At 38.7% G+C, this 12,889-nt stretch overlaps 2 protein-coding genes across 2 annotated transcripts; one reads left to right on the top strand and one right to left on the bottom strand.

The window, feature by feature from the left end:
* Positions 1-5,696: 5,696 nt before the first annotated feature.
* On the bottom strand, positions 5,697-7,685 carry rwdd2b (RWD domain containing 2B). Its single transcript, XM_084949954.1, has 4 exons — positions 7,161-7,685; positions 7,015-7,082; positions 6,194-6,562; positions 5,697-6,085 (listed from the first exon to the last, which is right to left on the bottom strand). The coding sequence occupies exons 1-4, from the start codon at positions 7,371-7,373 to the stop codon at positions 5,833-5,835; spliced, it is 903 nt and encodes a 300-aa protein (XP_084806080.1). The 5' UTR covers positions 7,374-7,685; the 3' UTR covers positions 5,697-5,832.
* Positions 7,686-7,694: 9 nt separating this feature from the next.
* Positions 7,695-12,860, top strand: usp16 (ubiquitin specific peptidase 16). The gene is made up of 18 exons (XM_084949952.1): positions 7,695-7,935; positions 8,120-8,186; positions 8,280-8,473; positions 8,555-8,658; positions 8,742-8,854; positions 8,935-9,167; positions 9,245-9,337; positions 9,420-9,550; positions 9,659-9,746; positions 10,137-10,215; positions 10,333-10,424; positions 10,507-10,560; positions 10,658-10,816; positions 10,906-11,581; positions 11,763-11,857; positions 12,003-12,089; positions 12,186-12,330; positions 12,410-12,860. Exons 2-18 carry the CDS (start codon positions 8,126-8,128, stop codon positions 12,529-12,531), a joined length of 2,526 nt encoding a protein of 841 aa, XP_084806078.1. The 5' UTR covers positions 7,695-7,935; positions 8,120-8,125; the 3' UTR covers positions 12,532-12,860.
* Positions 12,861-12,889: the final 29 nt, after the last annotated feature.

Raw genomic sequence — 12,889 nt, forward strand, 5'->3', positions numbered from 1 at the left:
AGCATTTTTAGATCAACTGAAGGCACAGAACAGCCTGATTAGAAGAAATTACATAAACCGAGTTGAGAAGTAACAAAGCCAACAAAGCCAAGGTAATCCCATCCAGAGTAAGGATCAGGTTAGATACCATGTTTCTAAGAATTTTAGGGACAAATGAAATAATCTCAGTCCTATCTGAATGTAGAAGTAGAAAATTGCAGGTCACCCAGGTGCATTCAGGTCCACTGGGGCAATTTTTGCTATTTTGCTTTTGTGCACTGCCAGAAGTAAAATGAAGCAATCAAGGTGCCACTTAGAAGACTTGCAGCTTTAATTCAAGGCACTTGAGAAAAACATTTCCTTTATTTTATAGGCTTTACAGCAATTTTAAAAATTGTAATTAAATAAGTGGACATATATAATGCATCCCATTATATTAGACAAGTTCATTTTAAATGTTGAAATTGTTTTAACATTTCAGCTGCATACTCTTTGTAGCCAATAAATGACTGAAGTTTAAAACCCACTGGAAACACAAAATGCATTTTCCTACCTTAAAATGCCTCATGCGGTATTTCTTGCAGTTTCCTTTAGCTGCTGCTTGTTTATCAACTGAAAAGTTCCAATTTTGCATTGCCTTCAGTAATGTTTGTTTCAAATAGATTTTAAAGACTAATATTCAAAAGATCATTTTAATTTGTCCACAAGAACATTCACTCAAATTTTTAAAATGTCTATTTATTTTTGAATAAGCACTAAAAGTAAAATTAATGGTGAATGCAATAATATTGTAAAACTTTAAATCACATCTTGATTGCTTCATTTAAAAATCCTTTGTGATAGTCACAGAGGCATAATTGCAAAAATTGTGTCCTTGTCCTAAAATTAATGGACTTCACTGTAGCTACACAGTGCAGTGTGACTGTTACTGTGACAGACAGTGATATTTCCCATAGCTTTGATTCTGTACTCCTGAGACAATCTGAAATAATGACTTAGCTGTGCTGACTTGCAGCTTCAACAGTGCATTGTGTACACAAACTAGATATCTTGGCCCTTAAAGTATTTCACACAGGAAATTGCATAGTGGAGATGGCAAGCCACTTAGATCTTGATGAATCTCATATCACATGACAAGCCTAAACAACAGTCACACTCCTATGGTAATTGCTGCATAAAAGTGATGTGTGCCTCATTCCTTGATCGTTTATGTTTTTGGTTTCATTTTTTCCATAAATGTTTATCGGTGTTTGTGTTACAATTGGCCTGCCAGAGATTTACTGTATACACACCTTTTTGAACAAGTCCCCACAACATTGCTTGATGTAGGGATTTGATCATTGCAAAGCTACAATATGATATTCGCCGGATCATATACTTTTATGTGACAAAGAATTTGATCTCAAATATTTTTTAAGTTTATCACAGTAGCCTGTATCTTTATGTGCATCTAAAAATGTGCATATAGTGGTCGTTAGAAGCTTGCAAATCCTTTATAGTCTTTTTAATATATTTCATAAGTATAACCTTTAACATAATTACATTTTCACACAAGTACTGATAGCAGTCGAAGAGAAGTAAATTAAAGAAATAATACATTGTTCTTATTGAGGACAATGATAAAACTTTACATATGCGTGAGCAGCAAATATGTGAATCTCAGGTATAAGGACTTAATTTGAAGGTGAAAGTCAGGTATTCAATCAATGGGATGACAATGAGTGTAAGTTGGCACTCAGATTTATTTAAAGAACAGGGAACTATTAAAGTCTGATTCATAACACATTTTGGAAAGTGTTCAGTGACAAAAAAGATGACTTCTGAGGACCAGAGAAAAATCATTGAATCCACAGACAGACAGATACAAATGGATGGGATTCAAGATCACCATTTCCTTTCCCAGAGTGTTCAACTATATCAAAGATCACTCTGAGAGTTCACAAAGGAATCCAAAGTGTCTCAGAGGGCAGGTTTCTCATCTATTTCACTGAATAGCAGTTAAATTCACACAGAGATTACAAAAGCTCAGTATTACAGACATAGGTGGTTACTAAACTTCATATTCCAATATATGGAATAAGATGTAACACGAGTTACATTTACAACATAAACCATGATCCTTTGATATGACAGCAATTACATTACTTGAAGTTGTATGAAAGCCCTCCTTCTAACACCTGTTTTAGCTAAGAAATGTCAGCTTTGTTATTTGGTTTGATGTGTGCATTTTTCCCATCCAGCCCTCAACCAAATGCTGGATCCTTAACTTGGTGCCCAGTCACCAAAACACTGAGAAATCCTGCTCTATTACACTAAAGGCTTCTCTCACATTGGCTAGGAGGAGAACAGTAAACAGAAATGGTGTGCATGGGAGCAAGGAGAACATTGCTGCCATTCTCTACTTATTAAGGATCACATGGGACAACCAGAGGACTGCTGGAACAATAGTTTGCTGATGAATATGACCAAATTTGAACTTCGAGAAGTGTCTGAAGACAGGAAAATCCAGTTGTAGAAGAATCACAGTCTGGGCTAGGATGACTGGACATCATTGACCAAACAGTAAGATCTGGATTGCACCACTGTGAATCAAATCTCAAGAGAAAGTGGGTCACGCAGCAAGACACCGACCCATGCAATTCAGTCTCCCAAGGAATGCTTAAAGAGGAATAAAGTTAATGTTCTGGAGCAGCCAACTCAAAGTCCTGACCTTAACCAAACAGAAGTGTTATGGAAGGACATGAAGCAAGCAGTTCATGTGAGGAAACCTACTAACATATAAGATGAAGCTGCTCTGTACAAGAGACAGGCTAAAATTCCTTTAAGCTCGTGCTGATCTACAGTTACATTCTGGTCAGAGGGCCCGGTGGCGCCAGTGTCCGGCAGCCTCGCCTCTGTCAGTGCGCCCCAGGGTGGCTGTGGCTACGCTGTAGCTTGCCATCACCAGTGTGTGAATGTGTGTGTGAATGGGTGGATGATTGTGTGTAGTGTAAAGCGCTTTGGGGTCCTTAGGACCAAGTAAAGCGCTATACAAATACAGACCATTTACATTCAGTTGCAAAGGGGGTCCCACCAGATACTATAACCAAAGACTTAGATGATTTTGGCAGTCACAGATATGTATTAATGGATCATTTTACTCAATAAAAAGACCATGCTTAATATTTTTTATGTAAAAAATATTACTTGTGCTTCTATTTATGCTTTCTTATTCTTTAGTAGTCACTGGACTGCTCTCTCTATCAACCAGTAGCTAAAAAGGTAAGGAATCTACAGGTTACTTACAGCAAGAAGGAAGTTAGTATTGACTCTGTGAACATGTATTAATGATTTGCACTAGAGCTGCAGTACAGGTCAATAACAGTTTTCCACTCCCTAAGATCTTAATTGTAACAATGAACTATTACAAACACATTTACTAAGGTTCAGCTTGCAGGTAGAAACCAATTAACCTCTGATGGAGCAGGCATGACTATGCTATGGAGCCATTTCACACTTTGGCATTCATATTTCAAGGCATAAATTTATCATGACTTTAGAACAGCAGTCATTGTCACATGTCGCGATCACGTGCTGGAACATCACAAGCACCATTCGTCAGCTCACCTATTCAAGGAATAAGTGGGAAAGGACACTTAGTGTCTAACAGTAACCATACAAAGCTTTCTATTTAGCCATAAATCAAGCATTTATTGACTAATTTCCTTAGAATTAGCACATTTTCAGGTCAGTTTTTAGGATATGTCGTCTTCTGTTCTGTGAGTCTACAATATACACTTTCTTTTAACATGAAAACCAAATTACTTTATTAAACATGACTGCTTCTTACAGTAATTTGCAGTCCATACTCCATTATTCAGTCCTTTATCAAAGCTGCTGTGATGTGATTTACATCATTAGTCATAACTTTACAGTGTACAGTAATGATGCACATCCCCGCTGAATGATTCAGCGCAGAGATCTTCATATAGAAGCGCTAACTAATGAAGGATTATTAGACCCAGAGATGTATAATGTGGATCTGGATGGGGTCACTTCTTCTGATTTACAGTATTCTACTGAGGATCCTGAAGAATCAGATGATGTGAATGCACCTGGAAGTCAAACTCTCTTCAACAAAGAAACAGAAGGGCTCTCTGATGAGACTTTGAAGATAAAAGTCAGAAGTCCTTGTTCCAATAGACCTCTGACAAGAGTGAATATACACTGTAAGAACAAAAGAACCCATAAAATCAGCAGGGGCAGAAAAGGGACTGTCAAAAGAAGCAACACAAAGACTGTAAAATTAACCAGCATCTCACAGGACAATGGAGGCTTGGGACTAAAATCAAGGTGAGGAACTCCTGCTCGTGGCTGCCTCTAGATTTAGTATCTGTTCAACACATAGTATTTCAAATGTTATTTGGAAAAAAATCACAAATGGAGATTGTAAAGGACTTTGTGATGTTTTGGCTGCTTTAATTTGTGTTCAGATGCACAGATACAACCCCTCCGTTTTTATAGCACTCCATACTGTCTGAGCTTGTAAATCACAGTAGTCAGTTTTCACATAAGTAACAAGTGAACACCAATTAATCCAAATTATTGCTTTACTATTCCAGCTTTTTTTTCTCATGCTTTTAGACAGAAGTTAGGATTTTAAACATGTTTAGGAAGTTAAGATATTACTGTTTCCATGTTTCCCCAATTTAATTATGTTATGCTGCCATCTGCTGGACAGTGTAGACCAACAGAGTCTGCAAGTGCAATCTGCATGTATCTAAACATCAACTTTGTCTTCAATTTGTGTTATTTCCTTTCAGCGTAGAACTGTGCACTGAACCAGACTTAATCATACCTTTTACTGTTAGTTTTAATACTAAATTAATCACAGGAATTACTAAAAGTACATGTCTCACTTGTAATATAACTTTGGCAATCTAACTTCCTAAATTACTCTGTGTTCAGACTCGTTTGAAGACTTTACATTCTTCTGTATTTCTTTATTATTATGTGATAAAAATGGTGAATTGATACAACCTTTTAAAGGCTGTATCTAAGGAGTGCACTTTGCATCAAAAAAAGAAAAGAAAAAGAAAATCAAGAATATCCATTAATATCATAATACGTTAAGACACAACTCCAGAGGGGTGAGGGGAATCAACAAAGAGAACTTGTTTGTTTTTTTTCATCCAAGGCTTGGTGGGGGAGAAATTAAGATTAATGATAAATAACCACACGTTTTAATTGCCAGTGTATAATCCACAGCAACACATAATTTATCTAACAACTAATCATTCAAAGAAAATTGGAGAAAGAATTTCCATGCTTATGATATCTATAATTCATAAAAAGAAAATCAACAGATTTAAAAAAACAGATATCCAACATTTTGTTGACAATGTTGTTCAATTATTAAAATGTTATCAAACCTGAAAATCCTATAATAGCCCAGTAGTAATAACACACTGGTGCCATTTGAGAAAAGAAACACCTGGGGCAATTCGTGATATGCAGGAGTATTAAAATTGCAAATATAACTAAAGTCCTTGAGGAAACTCTTAGATAAACATCTTTTTTCTTCCTTCTTTTGATAAAATATGCCTATTAACAAAAAAAAAAAAAGAAAGAAAGAAAGAAAGAAAGAAATGAAAACTGTTCCTCAAAATTGCAGAAATGTTCTTTCTGCTTTTTATTCCAGTGAATTTTGCAGGTATGACAACTTTGAAACTCAAAAAGTTAGTTAGTTAATTTATTTCATTTTATCAGCTTATTCCATTCCCATTTCATTTAAAAGTTATTTTCAGAATAAGTAATTTCAGTGACAAGGCACCAGTACAAAAACTATGTACATCCATTATCTCGGTCTGACTACTACCTCCCTTCAATGCCAAAATACATCTGAAAGACTTCACAACAGCCTTTCTCATTCAAGAACTGGTAGAGCTGCCCAAGGTCCATGTGATTGCCTCTGTTTCCATGGGGGTCAAACATTGCTTCTTCAAAGCCTGTAAATTTGCGCAGGGAGTCTATATGTTCAACAAGCCTGCTGTCCTCACTCTGACAATCAAGGGAAATATCCTCTCTGTGTCGAATCATGATCTTCTTCCATGTCAAAACCTTCACTCTGTGAAATAGGGGAATAAGATTGGAAAAATATTAAACCTGGCACCTCAGCAGGCTTCTGGCTGTGATTAAGTCATCCCCAAAAAACCCAAATCAACAGGCAAGGTACCTGGACCAGAAATCCTCGCAGGCAGATTGAGGACCTTCCACACACACAATACCAGGTTTCCCAGGCATGCTAAATCCTGACAGGCCCAGCTCCTTTGACCAATCCAAGATGTTCTTCCTCTTCGACTTGTTGTAAATGTGGTGACTGTAGATCCACAGCCGGCTGAACACTTCGGGCATCCGAGGAGAGGCAGACTCCTTCTTAGGAGCTGGGGCTTCTAATAAGCTCTTATCAATAAAAAGCTGGAGGTTGTCTTTCACCCATTCAACAGCAGAGAGCACACATATTTCCCCCTGGCAGTTTTCCATGAGGTATGCATTAAGAAGTGCCTGGAGCTGTGTCTGCTGGGCCCTACTGAGACCAGAACACCTGAAGCAAGAATAACACATGTTCTAAGAAGGTTTCAAAGAACATTTAAGGTCACTTGGCACTGGGAATTTCCATATCTGGGAGCAATGACAGCACAGCTTCAGGAGGTTCAGCGCTATTAATTAAAGTGACTAATGATACACTTTAAACAAATTAGAGGCACTGTTTCTTCCACTTACTGCTGTGGCTGTGTTATTGTTACACAAATTAAATTTGCTTTCATTCAAAACTATATTTAAAGGCAACACTGTGAATGCTATCTGTGCTCATCCAGGCTGCGCTTCCTATATGGTAGAAAAACCTGGGCCACTAGTATTCTAGTCACTATACTATTGTTTTCGCTCTCTCTCTTTTTTTTAACAAGTCTGTACACAGGCAGGTGAGACTCTCCTGAGTGAGCTCCCTAACTATTTTCCTTTATGTTAGGAGTTCAAATGAGGATAATCGCTTACCGGACTGTTATTTCTGGTAACACACTAGGATATTCAGATGGGTAAGCACAGGACAGAATGAACACCGTCTGTGTGGGGAAAAAAACATGAGAAATTAAACTAAATAATGATTAAAACAAAATTATATATAATGACAGATTAGTTACCCCCTCTGTGTTCGCAGAGTCCAGCTTTTGTTTGATGAGAAACTGGGGTCTGGACGGTGGAGGGCCGCCTGTTGAAGCTGAGCCCTCCACGTAGTCCCTGAGCTCGGCTAGTGCCAGCTGGTCAGTGAACTCCAGCTCCTCCACGGTGGGGAACATGCTGGTTAGCAGCTCTATCTCTGCAAGCTGAGACTCAGCCCACTCCAAGTAAGACATGCTGCTTTAGTCGAGAACTAAAATAGTCAATCTTTTCTAATGTTCATTTAAAAAGTTACCAGTTACACAGTTTTCTGGTACGTCCAAAAATATGACTCACTTATGCTAACACATACCATGTTTCCGGGCGTAAACCAGCCTCTAAAATTGATTTCGTTACAGAACAGTATGAAATCTGAAAACAAAATAGTATTTTTATGTATACAGTATAGACATACAGAGGCAGTTTACCACTGTCTAGTGTCCCGCAACGTCTAATAATGAAGTTTTGTTTGAACTCGGACTCCTTTGGCCGACGCACGCAGGAAACACACGGCAGCAGAAACAGCGGCCCCATCACATTTTGTTCCTTTGCATGTGTCAGCTGGGATTTTTTTTCCTGCCAAATCACTGGAGTTATTTTTGCGTGTTCTAAACTTTGCGAATCAACGTATTTACACTAAAGCTCGTGATTTGTTTTTCCAGTCAACAGTCTAACGTAATTATGTCCGAATTAGAGAAGTCAGGAATAGAAAGTAAACGAAACTGAAGACGATTAGGGTTTTAGGCTCGGTTTGTCACAGTAAGTTGAATGGCCCATGAGGGTGATGATTAAATTTAACGATATATTTCTTATTGTGTTTTTTTTTTTTAACAGAATTTGCCGTCACTGAACTCTATTAGCAGCATTATAATCTCATGTAGGTATTAGCCAAAGCTAGCCTTCTGTTTCACTTGAGTGCTGTGTTCGATTCCCATGTCTACAGGTGAAAATGGGAAAGAAGAGGGGAAAGGACAAGACCTCCAAGGAGGATGATGAGCTTGACCTGGCAGGTAAAGAATATTTCATCATCTTTCATGTCATGCAACAACCTGTGGAAAGCCTAGTGTGAGACTTGCTTTTCATTTAAATCTTTATTGTCACAGTTCCATCCTGCAGGCATATTAAGAAGGGAACAGACCAAACTCTCCTCAAGAAACTTTCTGGTACCTCAGATTGGACGAGTTGTCAGGATTGTAAGCAGGAAGAAAATAAAGAAAATATCAACAACCATCTGCCACAGGAGGCTGAGGAAGAACAAGAAACAGGATTGTGGATGTGCTTGAAATGCGGCCATAGAGTGAGATTTTTTTTTTTTGTACCTATTTGTCATTGGGTTTAAAATGGCGTGCATTTTTTCTAAATGCATCTTTTCCACTAGGGATGTGGACGGAATTCTGAGAATCAGCATGCCATCAAACATTATGAAACTCCCCGGTCTGATCCACACTGCTTGGTGGTCAGCTTGGACAACTTTAGTGTGTGGTGAGCATTTTATGTTGTTTTGCTAATCATAGGCCTCTACATCGAGTTTGAAATGAGAATAATATGTTTTTGGTTTTTCGCAGGTGTTATATATGTGATGATGAAGTCCATTACTCCAGAACAGGGCATTTGGCTCAGCTAGTAACCAACCTGAAAAAGCAAACATCTTCAGATTCTATAAAACGACCACAGAAAAGTAGGTACCACTGGGGAAGTCTAACACGCACATACATTAGACTGCTTCATAACCATGTCAACCCTGTTTGCTTTCTTTAGGGGTCAAGGAGGAAGATGCCTTGATGGAAGCTAAACAGAAGGCGGAGACTGTAAAAGAAGATGAAAATGAGGACAAGGAAAACAAAGAAAACGGGGATCACCAAAAGAAAAACACAAAGAAAGAGACTGTTGGGAAATCTCAGAAGAAGAGCACAACTGAAGAGCATTGTGGTGTTTCAGTAAAGGGTCTGAGCAATCTGGGAAACACCTGCTTTTTCAATGCAGTCATCCAGGTAAGACTGATCCTTACAGGATGCCGGTCTTGAGTTCAGTGAGAGTTATTACTGATTGCTATCGTTTTCTTTTCCAGAATCTGTCTCAAACACAACTCTTAAGACAGACTCTCAACAAAGTGACAGAAGAGAAAAGTCTCAAAATCAAACCCGGTGCTTCCTTAGATCTGGTGTGTTTTCCCCATTTAATAGAGTAGTTATGGTCCTCTACTCATTACTATTTATAACTAACTTTCTTTATTATGATTACAGGAGCCTATAGGAGTGCAGTTAGACGGTCCCGGATCTCTAACTTTGGCTATGTATCACCTACTCTGTGAGATTCAGGAATCGAAGAAGAGTGTACTAACACCACGGGAGCTGTTCACACAAGTTTGTAGAAAGTAAGAATGACTATAGTTTTATGTTAAAAGTCAACTTTAAGATGTGCTTAAAAGTATAGCTCCCAGCATTAGTGCAAGTGGGGCTCATCATTCATCTTATCTGTGCAGGGCTGCCAGGTTCAAAGGATTTCAGCAGCAAGATAGCCAGGAGTTGCTGCGCTACCTGTTGGATGGCATGAGAGCTGAGGAGCACAATGTGTGTACTGAGTTTGAAACAGATCTCCCCATATTTAAGTTTGATAGATTTCTACTAAAATGAGAACTGTGGCTCTTCAGAGGGCTATATGTTACATTACAATAGATTGGTTTGACAGCAGAACACTGCTATAGTGAGTTGTTTTATGTGGCAGCATTAAATGTAAGAAATTGTGTTTTAAAAATATTTTCTGTGTCCTATTTAATGACCTTATAATTATTCTTCTCAGACGGTTGGTTAATTTTCTGTGTGCAGAGGTTTTAACAGGAGCAAATTTTAAGGGTAAAGGCCCTAAAATTAAGATTTTGTGAAGAATGGATGTCTCCATCTTGTGGTTAATCAAAGGTGTCTTTCATCTTTTGAATATTACGGTTGTATCTGTGTCAACAGAGAATAAGCTCAGGAATAATGGACACATTGAAGCAATCTAGAGAAGACACAGATGGAGAGCTGAAAACGCTACTAAAAGGCAAGTAATGCTGCTATGGATTGTTAATCAGTGTTAACCAAAAGTACGTTGCTAAAGTTTTTGCACAGTAGCTTTTCTTTGAGAAATGTGGCTCTGACGTTTTTTTTCTTCTTTCAGAGTATGAGAAAAATGGATTTCTAAAAAACTTTGTTGACCAAGTTTTTGGTGGTGAAATTACCAGCACTATTATGTGTCAGCAGTGTAGAACGGTATGTATGAAGACCAGATAGTAAGAAGAGAATATATCCTGATGATGTCACTCTAAAAATATCCACTTGTTCATCCTTACAGGTTTCTGTGGTCACAGAGATGTTTTTAGATCTTTCCCTTCCTGTTTCTGATGAGGTAAAGCAGGCATTTGGGGGGGGGGTTTGATAGTTACTTGAGTAGTTATTTGTTAATGTCTGTATCAGTTATTGTTCCCTATTGTGGCATCCTATAGGCATATAGAAAGAAGAACCAAAAAAAGAAGACCAGTGCTTCAAGCCAGGATGACAGCAGCAGCCCTGTTCGGACTAGTGGGAACGATGACATTCCCACTGGGGCTGGCAGCAAGTACCAGCAGAAGAAAGCCAAGAAGCAAGCAAAGAAGCAGGCAAAGGTGTGTCAGTGAATGCATACTGAAGGAAGTGTCTTTTTTCTTAAACTTAATTCATTAATTAATCCAAATGAATCCATCTTGACTTTCAGCATCAAAAAAGACAGCAGAAGTTTGAGGGTAGAGCCACTTTGGACAGTCTCACCTCTCCCAGCCAGGCTGAGAGCGAACACACAGATGCTACAGCAGATTCAAAGGACAGGGAAAACACTGATAATGAAACACTTGAAGAAGATTCACAACATCCTGCTCCAGTCAGTGTGTCTGAAGAGGACCAAAAGCCCTGCAACGCAGTGCAGGTGGAGCAGGAAAAAGAAGAGGATGAGGATTCAGCGAGTGACCCTGACTCATCAGTCAGCAACCGGTTTGCTGCCTTATCAGTGGAACAGCACTCAAAGGACAGCACTGTATGCAATGAAATGTCTAACGTGGGTCAGGAAGAAGACAAGACAGAAGAAGAAGACACACAGCTGGTGAGGAAAATGAGTAAAGTAACCTTGGATGATGCCTTTATAGAAGACACTGACACAATGGAACAAAGCATGGAGAGTGAAGATGGAGTGATGGAGACTAAGGAATATACAGTAATAAACCAAGATCCAGAGCTGGCCTTCCACACGATGGCTGCCAGGACAATCCCAGAGAAACAGGAGTGTTCAGTGCAGTCGTGCCTTTTTCAATTCACAGAAGTAGAAACCCTCACGCAAAACAACAGTTTACTTTGTGTCACCTGCACCAAACGGCAGCTGGGGAACAACAAGTCTGGAGGTATTTAAAATGCTTCCACATCAGTACTTAGTCTGCCTTTGCTGTAGTCTATGCACATGCAATTTTACATAGTGAAGTATCACAAATGTGTAATTTTCTTTTCTAATACCGTTATTAAACTTTCTTTATACATAGTTTAGGGATCAACTAAAACCCACTGTCTTTTTTGTGCTGTGTTTAGGATCCAAGAAGAATATCTACACTGATGCCTTGAAGCAAATCCTTATCTCCTCTCCACCTTCAGTCCTTACTCTTCATTTAAAGAGATTTCAACAGGTATGCTCTGCACTGATCCAGTTCACTGTCAGCTAAGGTTTTTATCACAGAGTTATGAGCCAAGCTTTAAAGAACATTGAACCCTTTATGGTAAGGCAATCAAGAAATCACTATTTGGATTTTTAATGATGTTTTTTACCTGTAGAATGGCTACAGTATTTGTAAGGTGAACAGACACGTCACCTTTCCTATGATACTGGATCTAGCTCCCTTCTGTGCAGTTAAATGCAAGGTAAGTATGGGAAGTAACATGTTTTATTATATAGTACAAAGACGGCTATAAGTGAATTAAATGTAGAAGCACTAACCACTAGTTGTTTTGAAACAGAATATCCCAGAGGGACATAGTCAGATCTTATACGGTTTGTATGGCATCGTAGAGCACAGTGGAACAATGAGGTCAGGTCATTACACAGCCTATGTGAAAGTGCGGCCCGAGTGCCCTCAGCCCTCATCCAATGGACTTACAGACGGTGGGTGTACTCTGGCATGACCGTTAATAGGATAAACACTTCTAAAAATGAAATGTATAAACTCATCGTTTCCCTGCAGGAGATGCAGAGCCATCCAGAGGATCCTGGTTCCACATCAGCGACACAAGCGTTCAACCTGTGAGTGAGAGTAAAGTCCAGAGCTGCCAAGCCTACCTCCTCTTCTATGAAAGGCTCCTTTAATTGTGCATCACCACTCAGGAAATCCAAATAAACCAATGCTGCTTCAGTTTCACCTTCTAAGGGATCTCAAAGAATATTTCCGCCTGTACCTGTTCTGTCAGTGTCTGAAATTGTATGACAGTGTCTGAAATATTAAACAGGTCATTTTTATCAGTCTCATACCAGTACAGAAAACCTAGTTGGACAATGAATTGACAATATGGAACTGGAAGTCACAGTTTCAGTATATTAATGAAAGCTTGGGATAGATGATATGTAGATATCTTTTTTTTCTTTTTTAAATCAATGTCATGTAATTAAATGTTGCAAAAATAAACTCCTTTCCTGTGTGCTGGTTTGTCGATACTTGCTATGAGTC

Source organism: Perissodus microlepis, chromosome 14 (assembly GCF_051167445.1).
Source record: "Perissodus microlepis isolate ML-2025 ecotype Zambia chromosome 14, ASM5116744v1, whole genome shotgun sequence".
NCBI classification, from domain to species: Eukaryota; Metazoa; Chordata; class Actinopteri; order Cichliformes; family Cichlidae; genus Perissodus; species Perissodus microlepis.